This window comes from Pyxicephalus adspersus, chromosome 6 (genome assembly GCF_032062135.1).
Source record: "Pyxicephalus adspersus chromosome 6, UCB_Pads_2.0, whole genome shotgun sequence".
Classification (NCBI taxonomy): Eukaryota; Metazoa; Chordata; class Amphibia; order Anura; family Pyxicephalidae; genus Pyxicephalus; species Pyxicephalus adspersus.
Window position 1 is genome coordinate 43220238 of NC_092863.1, and position 16072 is coordinate 43236309.

General features: G+C 36.5%; 1 protein-coding gene across 1 annotated transcript in view; it reads right to left on the reverse strand.

Annotated features, from left to right (window-relative positions):
* The window catches only part of SCARF2 (scavenger receptor class F member 2), a 114864-nt gene that overhangs the window by 35763 nt on the left and 63029 nt on the right, over window positions 1-16072 (reverse strand). The window contains exons 7-8 of the mRNA XM_072415470.1: window positions 8794-8897; window positions 3019-3136 (exon numbers count right to left, since the gene is read on the reverse strand). Coding sequence (XP_072271571.1) covers window positions 3019-3136; window positions 8794-8897 — 222 coding nt within the window. The remainder of the gene's footprint in view (window positions 1-3018; window positions 3137-8793; window positions 8898-16072) is intronic.

A 16072-nucleotide genomic window follows, 5' to 3' on the forward strand; every position in this document is an offset into this window, starting at 1 on the left:
GACCTTTATTCTGTAGTCTATAATTTTGTCATTAAGTATTATTTGGCAGTTTCCATCTTGGGGTATAAAATAGTAGTGGTGCTACCCAGCTGTTGCAGTCATCTTCATGGATCTTCATGGATCATGGAGTTTTTAAAAACTCTTTGTCTTCAATAGTGGCTGCCAAGTAATTGTCTTCAGTGGATACATGAAACACAGTGGAACCAAAGTTCCAAGCAATTAGGGATTTCTTATCACTCTGATTAATGGATTGCTGCAATCCCCTACTGCATAGCCTTTCCATCACACGATAGCGGTTTAAAAGTATTGCGTCCACTTGACAGCATGTGTGTATTGCCTGCACCGGTACCCAGAGTGCAAGGTAAGGCATCCCCTTTTATTATCAACATGTTGAAGAACTTTGATTTTGCAAGAGATAGATTACTCTTGTAAGAAACATCCTTGTGATATTTCTGTGTAGGTTCTAGGGAAGGTGAAACTAAAGAAATGATGACCCACAGGCTATAGTTTATGATAATATTAATAAATTAGGAGTATATGTATAAAAATATATTTTTATTTTAGCACACAATCCATAAAATGGATATCTTAACCCAAATCAATATAAAAGAAGGTCCAAAAATCACATCACCCACAGAATTGGGTAAGTGAAAAGGTAGGACCACAATTTAAAATATTCAGTGCATTATTTAACAAACCAAATATTCAAATTTGTAACAAATTCTGACAATCCCAGTTACAAATCTGAATATTTGGCTTGTTAATCAACGCACAGAATATTTTAAATTGTGGTCCTACCTTTTCACTTGCCTAATTGTGTGGGTGATGTGATTTTTGAACTTTCTATATAAGTATATTTTCATAGGGTATGGGAACTGCCTTTAAAGTAACAGCCAAAAATAAGCTTGGTACTCTTCCTGCAAGATGACCATACACCTTACAATTAGATTGCAAAATCTCTGCACACTCTAGAATCAACCAACAGAAAGTGAATACTCCAATTAATACACAGTTACACAGGGAGGACAGAAGTTCCACAGTCTAATACTGGACCACACAGACAATATTACACATAAGCCTGAAGCATTGGAATGCCTTGATTACAGCCAGTCTGTAATAGATCAAAGCTATCTTAGAATATTTTTCCTATATATGGTGTACTAGTATTAACTTTAGTCTCCCTGGAGTATCCACACAATGCATGGTATCAATGCAATCTGCTCCTCTCTGTTAGGTGTTCCCGTGGGCCCTGTCAGTGTCCTGGGTTTCTCCTTGTACTGGGGGACCCTCCACCCTACACAGAGGCCTTGACCTAAATACTGCTTCCTCTGCTTCCAGAACATTCCTGTTGCCTATGCATTTGTTATTGGCGCATTACTGTCCTGTTTCTGGAATTTACCACACTTTACAACTGGGCATGCTCCAAGCAAATTCACTAGCAGATCCTAAGAACACATAGTTTACAACCCTGCATGGAGAAATCCCAATTGACCAGAGTGTCCACTCTCATTATTGAGTAAACTAATCTAAATAACGTGCCTCTGATTACCCTGGATATGTTTGTTTGCTGTAGCTGCTAGAGGCAGTAAAATCTGTCACAGGCAAAGGCCAACATTAAAATGCTATAAAATTTTAAAAAGTCTTGATATATATTACACTCTGATCATCAAGGATAGTAAACAGTCTTAGAGCCCTTTCAGGTTGTCCCTTAGGGTACACAGGAACTATGCATATTTTGGCTCAGAATTCGTCACAGAGTCTTTCTCAAAAGATTAATAGAGGACACTGAAATTAGAGGTATTGTTTGATCTGTACTCTCCCCACCTTGCCACACGGGAGTTTTCTCTAGAGGAAGTGGAACTGTGTTGAAGTGGATAAAGTTCTTGTGCGTGATCATCACTGTTGCATTCTATGAGCTTAACAGTACCCTTACAGTCATTTGAAGCAGACCCCAGTTTTCCTTACGTTCCTGTAGGGTTTTTTTCCTGAAACTAATAAATTTAGGTAGGTGTGGCTTGTTATGTAAAGGGCATTGGCGATTTGGATTAAAAAATGCAGGTTAGAATACCAGTCTTTTTAATGACACTGGACCTCTGTGGTCTCTGTCAGTAATGCGTGAGCTTGTAGGCCTTAGAGATAGTGGACCAAGAGGGTTGTTTTCACCATTCAAGAAACCTGGGTCATTCTTAGTGTCCGCAATTTTCCTAACAAACTCACAAAAGTAGGAGAAGGGAGAAAAGGAAACACGGTTTTCTTCCTTGTACTTTGCCCATCTTTCCTGAATACTGTACGGTAGCTTGGAGACTATGGGGGTTACCGCCACAAGCAGTATCCAGATAACATAGGCCAGGTAGGTGGATGTCAGCCTTGGCAAGCTGGAGTTCCGTCTGTCCCATGCAGCTCAAGACCTGTGGCAACACTGAAAGTGTGATCTCTAAAATTACCCAATTGTCCAGAGATAGCAATAACGTACAACAGGGTTCAACCTAAAAGTTTTTTTAAGCAGGGTGTGAAGAAATTGTAGGCGGGTGGCAGCCCCTATATAGTGATCCAACTCTTCAGTAACCACCCAAAAACAGCCAGATGGTTAGTGAAAAGTGCCGGGTAGTGCGTCCGGCTGAAAAAGGGCTGGGGAGAACACTTTACAATCTCAGCAGTGATCAGAATGACACATTACAGATTGTTGAAAAGTTTATTCCAAACTGTGAGGATCCATGCAACAGTGAACATCCAATAGGTCAAAAGATCATGTTATGAAACACTCCAATACATGTGGATAAAAGAGAGACAACAGCATACTGAAAAAGGGAGGGACTAACAGACAAACTGAAACTACAGGAAGAGAAGCAGGACAATTTCAAGGGGCTATTATAAACAACAACAGTACTAACCAGCATACAAAATGCATGTGTAACATGACAGAGGGTGTAAGGCAACTTTAAAACTTTACAGCGCAGATGCATGTTACAAATACATCATGTGTTGGAGTCTTATACAGTCAAAACAATATATACTTACTCAGCTGATTCATCTTTCTTGCGGCAGACACAACAGCAGCACAGCAATGACAGCAGGAGAATCAGTAACAGTATGACAAGGGCCCCCGCACCTATTACTCCCATTCTCTGATTGGCTTCTGAAAATCAAACATTGCACAAAACAATATCAGTTATGAATATTATATTACTACATCTTCCAAATCTTTTCAGCACATTTAAGGGATACATACATATGTTGAGATCTCATTGCAACCATCAGTTGCTACTTTAAAATAAAGACTTTTTATAACAATTTTCACTTGTAGTGTACAATCTGGTATACAGTATGTGGTACATATGTTCTGGTAAATCCTTTGGAGAAAATGAAAATAAATAAATATTCAAAAGTGTTCACAACTAACACACAGTAATTATGCATGCATTATCATTTGCTGACCTGATCCTTTGGAGCACCATTTCTCAACCAGGGTTCCTCCAGGTTGATAGGGGTTGTGTAAGCAATGAGCAGTTTGTGACTCTCAGGTCAGTGACAGCAATGATCTTTTTGGTTATCTGTAAGGGTGACATTCTTCCCATTGGCCAGCAATGAAAGTGACATTCTTCCCAATGACCAAAAAACTAATGTACAGTGAGTTGTGGGTGTAGTAAATATGGCAGGTCTTCAAGGAATCCCTGAACATTATTTCAAAAGTTCCCCTATGTTAAAATGGTTGAGAAAGGCTGCTTTAGAACGTTAAACACAATTCTAAATCTGTTGATTTTTGGTGATGATCTGTTTTTTATGTCTTTTGCAGCCATGAATTAATTTCTAACCCTGAAAAAGCAATGGGTGTTTTATGCTCCTTTAATAAAAATGAATATATTTGATAACTTAATAATCCTGTGTATTCTCAAAAACTTAGTCTGCTGTTTATATGGTACTGATGTTGTAACAGGTATAGATTTTAGGTTAGTGCTAAGCAAAGCTTTCCCATGGGGAATAAAATCCAAATTATGATGAAAAGGAAAATATAGATATGGTTACTTACACAATGTAATCGATGCTAATAATTTAATAATTAAAAAAAATCAAAAGCAAGGTAACTTTTGATACCTAGATCTAACTTCCTGGTGTGTAAACTACATTTCTTTATTGTTTTTTTAATGCTCCAACACTAGTATCATTAAACAGAAATGATCTAATACAAATTTCCAGCTAAAAGCTGATGATACAGCACTGTGGTAAGGGCTTAAAGTGATGTGGAGGCTGAGACATGAAAATTTTAACTTTTAGCATTTGATATGCAAGATGGGACAACCACAAAATATTTGGGTTTTAAATTTGCAAGGGCTGTGTGACATTTTGAACTACTTTCTCCTCAAGCCTTTGATATAAACACCAAACTGTTGCACAACTGTAGGGATTGTCCCTCTTTTGGAACCTGATCTGTCCCTCTTTCCTCCTCAAATACCCCTCTTTTTAGTTTGATGTATAAACCTCTTTAAAAACTGTGTTTTTTAGCTACCAAAGTATTATACTGCAGTATAACTTTTAACAAATCTCTTATATTTATCTCTTAATATATTTATTTTGAAAGGGCAATATGAAAAAGACAATCCTTTTTAGCTTAATCATTTTTCATAGCACATTAATTTGGGGCTAGCAAAGGTAGGTGCTTTTGTCTACTGCTTCTCTTTATGTGAGTTGGGTCATGATTATCCTGGTTGTCATGCATAGTTTTTTACTCAACTGCTAAATTAATCTTGTTCTGAGATAAATAAAGACACCATCATTGTTAACTTCTGACAATGCCTATTTATTCTTTTGATTTTTTTGTTTCCAATACTTTTAGGTTATTGACTGAACTAAACCTCAACTCACAGAGATCTGACCATGTACTAAAGTCTGACCTAGCCAGCCAACTAGCATTTTCAGAAGGGTAGCACCAGTCTATGACTAAGGTTTGAGAAGACTATAAACTGTAAGGAATTCCTGATATTTGTGGGGCCATATGGGCTTTCAGTAAAGGCTATTTTGTAAAAGATTGCCAATGTTGGGTTCTACACTGGGTTGCATAAGATTTTTTGATTAAACCTTAAGAAAAGAGAACATTAAATAGGTTAAGTAAACAGTCCCTACACCTAAATAAACTGCAAAGTCTTTTGAGATATAAAATTTTGTATTACTAATGACTAATATGTAGTCATGAGGATGGCTTAAATATACACAACATTATATATTAATGCCAGTGTTTCATTTATACATCTAGAAAGGGGGATGAAAATCCTTTTTATCTGGACTGTAGCCAAACTGGGGCACAGCATAGAACCATGCTATTTTATTAAGTAAAATAAAACCAGTAACATATGCACAACGCTGTTCATATACAAATCAGCATATGGCAGTGAACCATCTGGTGATATTAGAAACGATGTACATTTACCAATAAATCTAAGCTGCTGCATTCTTCATTTCACACAATAAAAGGAAATAGGAAAAACAGAATGAAGTACGAGTAGCGTTATAATTTTTTTTAACCCACAGAGAGGTATTTAATAAGACAGTACAATCAGCAAAACAATAGACAAAGTGAGGTGAGGTGGTACCCCGCTGCAATCTCTCCCATTCACTTGTATTACGATCTTTTTACGAGCCATTGGTGGATCTGCCAGGATGGATCAATGAATGACGTCAGACAAGCGCTGTACACATGCTGGATTCTCGTTCGATACTAGCCCTGAGGCGTTTATCGGACAAGAATCATCTGACATGTGTACGTAACCTTAGAATGGGTGCCTAATAAATTGATATAGGTGTAATTGATATTGGTATAATGGCCATGTTTTAAATACACTTACTTGGGTTCATCTATTAAAAATCTACTAATATGTGCAAAATTTAAATATGTTGTATAATCCTAATCACTTTGTTCTAAATTTGGGAACACGCATCATTTAGGTCATCTTACTAGTCATCAAAAGACATATTAACAAGAAGATTCTATTCTCAATCTTTTTTTCTGACTTGGAAACAATTTGCTACACGAAGCAGAACATGCAGAAAAATGTACGCTATGTCTTTTATTAAGAGGCCCATAGTTTTATTTTTAGATGCAAGTGTTTTTCTTGACTAACGTGGGAAATCACTTCTACACGGCAGAATACTTTCTTTCTGCTGATCATTTCAGGATGTGCACTAAGCTGCTAATGTCTTTCAGTCAATCTAACTATACTAGAAAACTTTTTTTTCACCTTTCAAGTATTCTAGGTTACACACAGATGTATATATTACAGCAATTCAAAGTACAGTGGTCATTGAGGTGATGGCACCCAAAGCACCCGGAAAGCTTTATCTTGAGTTTAGGGCATCCAGCAATAAATGCTGCGTGATATGGGCAATTACACTTCTTGTGCTTCCATTTGCTTAATAAAATAAAGTTGTTACAACTATACTTGCTGCTGTAAAACTGTTCTACTTCTTTGCTGTAAAATAGGACAATGCTCTGTATTGTTTTTAGTGGTTGCTGCCTTTTTCTAGTAAGAAGCCAGGTTTAATCATTTTAGACAGGGTTATGAAAGGAGACATAAGAAATGGACAGGCCAAGCTCCTAAAACACTGCAAATAGCTATGAGTACTGGCTAAATAAACAAGTTAAGAAAAGCAAAGAAATTTGCCTTTTTTTCTTTATGATTGTTGGACTTGTACATGATTTGGTGAGGAATGTGGGACAGTGGGAGCATGTTGGATTTCTGTTTATAACCCTAATCTACCAGTTGTGGTGGCTGAGCACCTAATATTCATGACTATTGGGGAACCAATACTCCCTTGAAATATATATTAAGAAAGTGCAACTGAACAGAGGTCTACATTAGACCCAGAACATGCTGGCTTGATTAATAACCCCAATTTAGATGGCAAACACGTTAGAATTGAGCAGGGAGAGATTGATTTTAAAGCTTAGCAAAGGAAAGCTTGTTCGGGCCTTTCCCTAGAGATCTACTCTATGTCAATATGTTGTAATAAAATAATCATGCTAAAGATGAAAAAATAAGAAAGAAAATGTCGTTAAAATTAAGTGAATGTGTGTTAAATACTGGACATGAAGGTTTAAGTAGATGGCAAACTCCACCAAAATTGGTAATTTTTGTGAGTTGTCACATTTCTGGCCTGTGTTGATGCACTTGGGATTTGCATCAATGGCATCAGTGTGACATCAGTGTGAGACACTCCTGTATAATTTAGATGTCATTGCAATTGACCTAGAGCTGCCCCCCTTCCAAATTTAGACCAGCTTTAAGTGGGTTTTCCAGTATCATACAGTTGCATTGAATGCTACACACGTTTGAAACAAGGCCATTAATAGGGACTATTTTTTATAATGGCATCCTATATTTCCCCATGAATTCAGTGGGTAAATATTTCTACCAGAATTTCAAATAAAGCCTAACAGCTGCAATCACAAAGCCAAATGATGCTTTTATTCTTTCCTGATGGTTTCTGCCAAATTGAAGAAAAAGCAAACACTGTGGGAGTCAAACAAAAAATAATAACATTTTAGCATAAACCCTGAAAATCAAGGAAATAACGAAAGCTGTGGGATCATCTCCGATGAATAAATTAACTTTTCCGCTTTGCTTTAAACCTTCCAAGTATTTGATTTACAACTATGACATCAACACCTGGGCTCCTAACCAAATCTCCTTCTCCTCAATGAAGATTTCATATCAACACTATTAAAACATTAACAAGTCAATAGCATGAAATCTGTGTGTGCTGTGATCATATAAAATCCTACTTTTTCTATATTTTATCACCAAGCAAAACTTACTGTACTACGGATTACATTAAAAAAAGTCCAATAACTCAGCCTTTAATTTGGCAAGGCCTACTCCTTTCCGCACTCTTCCCGCTACGAGATGGTCGATTTCAGCCAGATATTGGAAGCCAAGAATTAGAGTCCCAGGAGGAGTAAATAAAATGCTTGTGGTGTTGCCTGCTGGATAGAGCACTTCCTCCAAATCCTGAACAGTTCACTGATATACAAAATTACCTTCTTTCCTGATGCGGTCTATGCTAAGTGCACCGGACACATCACATACACTGTGTAAACAAATGCTTGTTCAGGCAAGGTACCCATACATGGGGCTAAGCTGCCAAGCTAAATGAACTCAAAATAAAACCCAGAAATTTGTTGCCCACACAGTTGGCACATATGCATTCTGGGCTATGGACTGCTCTTTTCAAAGGTACATATATTAGGTAAGGTGCCAAAATGAAGTGATCGCACTTTCTAATTCTATGAGAAATGGGAAAAGAACTGAACTTTAAAGTGTTACAGCAACAAAATATTTTAGTACTCTTTGCCTAAATTTAAAATAATGCATTATGTCCTGGCATGGTAAATGAGGCTGGATATAACCAATGTTTTTTTAAGGTTTAAAGGTGGAGGCCACCTGAATGTTTTCTATAACTCCAAAGACATAACAGTGTTTAGGCTATATTTCGAGTTAGAGTGGTCACAGTTATTTGATATTCACCCCAAGGCAGCACCATAAAAAAGCTTGTTTTTGTGAAAATATGTATTTACCTTCACGGATTTAGAAGCTTTTTGGGGGGTATAGGTGTTTGAATAAAAGCAGTCCTTACATGGGGGTACATATGTATCGGTGGTTGCCAATGAAGAGGAATGCAAATTGTATTAATTCCCCATTATTATTAGTACTAGCCATGCCGATGTTTAATTTGTATGAATCATTTTTGCTGGAAGAGCATTACTATTTACAGTGGCTTTTAGTGTAATTATTGTACACTTACCCATGTGGCAGGCTCCAGTGATGGGATCACACTTATTGTCATGGCAGTTACAGGACAGGTCACAATTAACACCGTATTGACCAGTAGGGCAGGTTAGGTTGCAGCTAGAAACAAAGCAAACAATGTTATTTTTGTGTCAATGAATGGACGTCTATGCTACAAAGAAGAAATACAAGAAAGCATGCATATCAATACACTGATTAGATATTTGAGTATAAAACATCCTGTGTTAGAAGCCTTGGGTACAACTACAATTTTCAGATTTTGGTATGTTTAGTGGTGCTATGGGATTGAACCTGTCCATTCCGAATGTAACCATTTCATTTTGAGTAATGTTACCAGAACTACTGTGCAGCACAGGAGTCAGTTTTTTTGGCACATTCATTTTAACAAAGTCCATTGATATGCTTTCCTTGGATTTGTTATTTGTTATTTGATATTTGCGAAATCCACCCAACTTTTCTAAATTTTATTAGGAAATCTGCAGCCATAAAGATTAATCAAGATTTCACGGATACAATAGTAAGTAGCTAGCAAGATTTCTAAATGTCCAAATCAAGAAGCAGATTGGCCATGCATCCAAAAATTGGATGAGCAGCTACCCTCCCTGATTGCTCAAAGGCAGAAAGTGAGGGTTTATGCTCTCGTTATAATCTGAAACAATTATAGGACAAAATAAAAATAAAAAAAATGTTTGCTTGATATTTGTTTGAGGCACTACTTGAAGCATGAGCATCCCCCCCCCCCCCTTCTACTTTTGGGCAGAGTTAGATTACTTTTCTATAAAATAAATATGTCTCCTCAAAAAATTAAATATTCTCTCTTTTATCGTATGCACTCTCCCACTAATTGTACCTCCCTGGGAACCGTGAACATTTATGTGTCCCATAATTCTGTCCACTCCTATCTACCTAAATCTTGGCTTACAAGACTGCATTTATATTCTGTATAGCACTACTTTGGAGATCACCTCATTTAACACAGTTCATTTATATAGTTTGCTTGAAAGGAGACCTGTCAGATTCCATTTTGAAGGCTGGCAAAAACAATTGCCAAGGGATAATAACATGGGTTACTACTGATGATACAGGTCTGTACTATTCTGATAGGAAAAGCCCAATAAATAATCCGTTTGTTGAAAAGCTGTGTAAATTCCATGTGTGGACCTTGGGAAAAAGTGGAGAAAAGGTAATTTGGGGCAAACGTTGAAAGCACATTTCAAAAACCTGCTTATTACACATTGCTCAGAACGGACACATAGACATTATATAGAGAACATCGCATTTGTCAATACCACAACATGCTGGAGGTAGAAACATGACAATAGCAGTGTGAAATTCCATTTATTCTATTAAAAGACTTGTGCTGGCAAACTGTGCAGTTACCGTTTTACAGTGAGAAGGGTAATTCACAATAACAATGAGAAATTACTCTGATTCCTAACTCTGAACACATTTATACCATTGTTTCATGGTAGATAATATGTTTAGAATATTTCCCATGGAGTTTGACATTTATGCAGAACAATCCCGTAATACAAGTGCACGGTAATTTTTAAGGGGCACATGCGGATGATGTATTCTGCTAGAGTAGACAACCATATCTAATACTGGCATCACTTCTTATTTAAGAAAACAATGAACACATGAACAGTCAAAGGCATGAATTACACAGAGATCCAGATGTGGAGGACAGCATACTGCTACAATGTGGGCATGTGGATTAAGGGTAAGCACCAGTATCCATTGTCTTGTGACTTTCATTGTTTATAGCGGTTCTGCATTTTCTTATGACTAATATTTTGCACAGCAAGAGAAACTGCAGTACATTTTCTGTGTTCAACAAATGGTTCTCATAAAATGTTCTTCCAGAATAATGTTTATTATGCTGTTTATTCAATTGCTATGTGTATTTCATTTTCGCAAAGGTTTATTTCCTGCTTTCCATTCCCCAATCCTTGCTAAATCAAATCTAGCAATTATTGTAGAATCTTATATTATACTTGTATCCAACAACCAAACTTTTTATTGAAAGTAAAAACCAAGATCTTAAAATGATGTAGTTATAGTGGGAGCACCATGACAAAATTATGCAAGGGATAAATTGTTTCTAGACAAATAATTCAAAACCTGACAGATTATTCAATGTATTTTCCAGCCTTCCACACGAAACTGCTTTTATAGAAAAACATAGCTCAGAATCTTTTCAGTTGGATCGCTTCTCTCTCCATACTGGCCCATTTACACTTATCTATTTCAGTGTGCTATGGTAAATAAAAGCACCACACCTCCTCCCCATTCTTTAAAAACTGGTAGGCTTACAAATGAGTTGCCCGAACAATATGGCAAGGACTGGATCTACCCAGTGAACACTGTCATGTAAACCATAGTTGTGCTTTCCACTTAATTCCACTAGAAAGGTTACCTGTAGGCACTCCTAACTCTCCCCCTTGCAAAAAACATCCAAAGAAAAAGTAATAAAGCATTGATCTACGCAAAAATTATGACTGGCCCTAACATAAGAATTGTGCATGTGCCATACACCTTTGCACTTTACTTTAAGCAAAGGATGCTTAGTATTGCTTAGAAATAAAGAATGAAAGACTATCAAATCTCTGCAATACAAAGAGTTGTGCTTCTACTTGTAATTCACTAGAAACACATTTTAATTAGGATTACAAATCTGGATCTCCTCATGCTAACCATACTACAGCCCACAAGGGACATGCAAAGCTTTACAGTGAGTGCTTTTTTAATATCTAAGTCCTCATGAGGTACTCAGGGTGGCTTTGAAACACAGCGGAAATAATAAGAAAACAGCAGAAACAGCTGAATCTTGGAAAGCCATCACATGCTTCAAAGTTGGTATCAAGATGACATTTTCTTTTCAAAGCAAAACCAAGATCTCAGGTAAATGTCATAGATCACAGCTCTCATCAAGTGGACAATCTGCTAAATAAGTTTATATATTGTTTAAAATCTTCCCCACACAGGTAAAAACCAAGACCTCCTCGAAAGATGAGAGGCTGAATCATCTATGTACGTGCTGTGATGTACTAAAAAAACACCATGTGATGAGCTTTTTCAAGGGCCATTTATATAAAGGAAACATAATGCTGTGCATTATATACTTCTGAGCTTCAGGATGGCTATGTAGAGCGATAAAAGTAAAGACACAGGTAATAAACACTGTATAAACTACTATTGGCTCTAAACTGGGGTTTAATGGGTAATTAGGGACCAATATTTTTTGATGACTAACTAAAGGTGTTTTAGGTGTCTGATTACTAAAAGGTCTATTTTTAAAGCAGGGAATGCAACATTCACTTAAAAATTCCCTGGTGGAGAATCATCTACTGCCATTAGATCACCATCAGACCATCTACCATCAGATTACCTGCTTTATAAATGGACCATTAAGAGTAACCCATGTGTTCACCTCTTCTATAACCAACTGTCTACGAGTCAATTCCTACTACTGTGCCCATTAACACACACAATCTTCGTGTATTGAGGAGTCAATATTCTTCATGAGGTTGCATCAATACAGTCCATTTATGTTTTATGACCCTCAACACATAAAAAAGCATAGAGGACCACAATCAGAACCACAATGCCCAGAGCATACACATTTATGCACCATGAAAACCTCTGTTTATATGCATGTGTTACCCATTAAAATATAGCAGTTCCCCTCATATCAGAAACAATTTAACTCACATCCTGCTGTGTGAATAAGGAAATCTTCTCAACAAGACACAGAACATATATAATTTATTATAAACGTATATATATATATATATATATATATATATATGTTTTAGGTTTCTCTGTAAGTGGTAATCTAATTATAATGGTAATACATATAGCTCCTCAAACACTTAAAAATGTATTTGAATATCTATCTGCTTAACACGTATACAGGTAATAAAATTGAACAACAGCCAGAGGTTTTTATTCATTGTAAATGAAACACAAGTGATCTGTATTAGAGAAATTGTACTAATAAATTCCCACAATGGAAAGCTTTTTTCCTCAGCACATACTGTTACAACCTGCAGTGAATGCGCATGCAGATCCAGTCTTATTACGCTGAGCTGTGAGCACTGGGTGAAGCTAAGTTAGTGTTATTATGAATAAAGGAAAAATAAGCAGTCCCTGCTGAGGAAGTATATAGAACTAATTTACAGGCTATGCTTCAACCTGGAGGTTGTGCTAAGGCAAATATTACACTAATAATAACCACATGCATGAGTGAATTTTATAATAAATTAACTCTACTAAAAAAAAAAGTGTATCAGAAAGAAATTTGCTTTATGCTGTATGTAAAATAAATTGACAGTGAGTCACCTACAGCTGTTACAGTAATGTATTATTTAACCAGTAATTTTCAAGTGGTGGCTTGAGAAAATGAATATGGTATATATATTCTTAAACAATCCCGGACCAAAGCAGAACAAAGTCCTAATGGATAAATTACATAAAAACCTGAAGCTTTTCTATATCGAAATGATTCCTTGTGGATAGGCTTACTAAACGTGTAGAGCAGTGTTTCCCAACCAGGTTTCTGTAGATGCCTAGGGTTCCTCCAGAGTTTAATAGGGGTTCCTTGAGCTATGAGCAGTTTATTCCCCTTTGCTAAGCTTACCTGGAACCAATGATGTTGGTGGCTACCTGTAAGAGTGACATTCTTCCCAATGACCTGAAAGTTATTTTATGGGTTTTCCCATGTTAAAAAGCTCAGGAAAGGCTGGTGTAGGGTGTTTATTTGGGCAAAAAATGTGGTTAGGGTGTTTAGGTGTGAGGTGTAAACCCGTAAACAAAAACAGAATATTTTTTCGCTTACCAGTCCTGATTTGTTTTTTGTTTTTTTTACAGGATTTATTCACTTTTTTCACCTGGTACCACTGTAAATACCATATTTCCTATCCCTAGCTGCCTACACAAGCTGCCTAGCTCCCCTTTGTATTTATGGCGGGACCTGGATTAGGATACATTTCAGTAAATGTGGTCTGCAGTGCATTGGGATTGATTTACTAAAGGAGAAATAATGTTTACTTCACTGTTTTACTTTTGAACAACATGAAGCAGTGATCATGTCTATCTGTCAATCATATGGAAATGGGATGCATATGGAAATTCCCTTGCAAATGACTGTGTATTTAAAAGTAAACCCAGTATTATCTCATTTGCTAATCTAGGTGAAAAGTCTCCATTTGTTCCAATCAAAATGTATTGCAAACAAGTATTTAGCTAACCACATTTTTGGTTATAACAATGAAACAAGAATATTAATGTACAAAAGTACAGCCATTTTCTTAGTGTAATGCTTTATTTAGTGCATTTAGGCTGGATTTACATCCGCATGTTACAGTAACACATACTTAAACACACATGTCCTTGCAACACACTGCAATGATTGAATTCTGATATGTAAAGGTCACTCCAAAACACCTTACTAATGCACCTCTAAGTATGTAGTGTTCAGTGCACCACAATGCACAGGTATCATAAAATTGTGTGTTTTGCTGAGGTATGTTATAATAACTGAAAAAAGTTATTTTTTGGACTTAGGTACGCCTATTTAAAATACTTGGACTGGCCTAAAGCAGTGCATCATCAAGTTCAAAAATGCATTTATTAAAGGGTTCAAAAATCCTTGATCGTCTAGCAAACACTTAAATAACACTAGCTTCTTTTAACTATCATGTTTTCTATGTTTTGTACATTTCACATGAATAACTAGACTTTGTACTTTCTGCTTTGTATCCTAACCAAACCACTCATGGTTCACCGCACAGCACTGCCAAACAATCGCACATTTCACTTTCTGTCTTTGACACTCAACTTCACACTGTTTGAACTCTGCAGGTTTAAACAACAGTCCGTACAGAAATATGGCATAAAATGATGTGTGAAGTAGAACTGAGAAAGTGCAAGGTGATTATTTTCAAAGCTGGATTACAGGCAGGCTCTATGTAAATAGCCCCCCAAGTGTCCTGTAGTGTAATGAGGGACATAATTCTTCTTGACCTCAGAAAGGTGTCTGAGTTAAATGACTTTTACAGGACATCTGCAGTCACCGCTTCTGCCATATGCGCCAGACAAAAATTGCAAAAAAAAAAAATCTATATGATAAAACTGAAAAACAAAGCACATTCCTTTTGGTAAATTAAACGAAGTCAAATACACATGGAAGTATGTTTAGGTTGGCTGTGTTTCTAAGATACCTTTGATACCTCAACCTTTGACCTTATGTGGTATTGTTCCTACATTGTACATTTGGAAATGACACTGAATATCCCATCATATGTTACTACTTATAGAACCAGATCTTAAATCCATCTGTTCTGTACAACTAATTTTAATTTACAAAACAGGCCTACGCAACTCCCTTGGAAACCCACAAATACGTACACACAGTTCAGACCTTAAGATAATCTCCGAACAAGTAATTTATATTTAAATTAAGTTCATTACCTTGTTCTCCATGTCATACTCTAAACATGAATGATTGCCTGATATATTTTGGCACAGAAGAAAGCGGTACAATGAAATTATAAACAATATAAACAGGAGTTCTTTTGAAGAGAAGCAGTAAAACACCTATTTTGATGTTTGTAGAACAGATATATTTACATTCTTCATCAGTATGATTCCTGTGTGGTTTCATTCTATCCTTGTTAGAAATTAAAAGACAGCCTAAGGAGCATTCCAGACTTGTGGCTGACCACAGGGTTCTACCACAGACTCAGTCACTCTCCTACTGTTCCTATTCAATGGAATGGGAGTGATTGGGAATCATTTTGAGCACACATTTGAATGAGGTTGGGATTATGGTGACTTGAGGTGCAGTTCTTAAAAACAACAAATTTAATTTAGCCGTGTGGTTGCTTTTCTTGTTGGAAGAACCGCTTAGCCTAAACCACATGGTAAAATTCTTACTAACGGGAAGGAGTATTCTGCTTATTTGATAACAGCTGATAGAAATAAATTTATTATCATTTAAAATTAATATTAACAAAAAGCTGACACCCATATCTCCGGTCAGGGGGGTACAGGAGGTTTTTGTGCCACCAGCTCATAATAAAGCCTTTCCCCAGTAAACTGTTACTCCCACTGAGAACCACAGATCAAGCTGATCGCTTTATAAAATTGTTAAATTTTTTGGTGCTTCAGTAGCCATTTCTTTCAACACATGTCATAATACCCATATTGACACAGGTATAGAGATATTTCACGTTCACAAAGCTTTTCTGCGTAACCTATTATTGTCCATT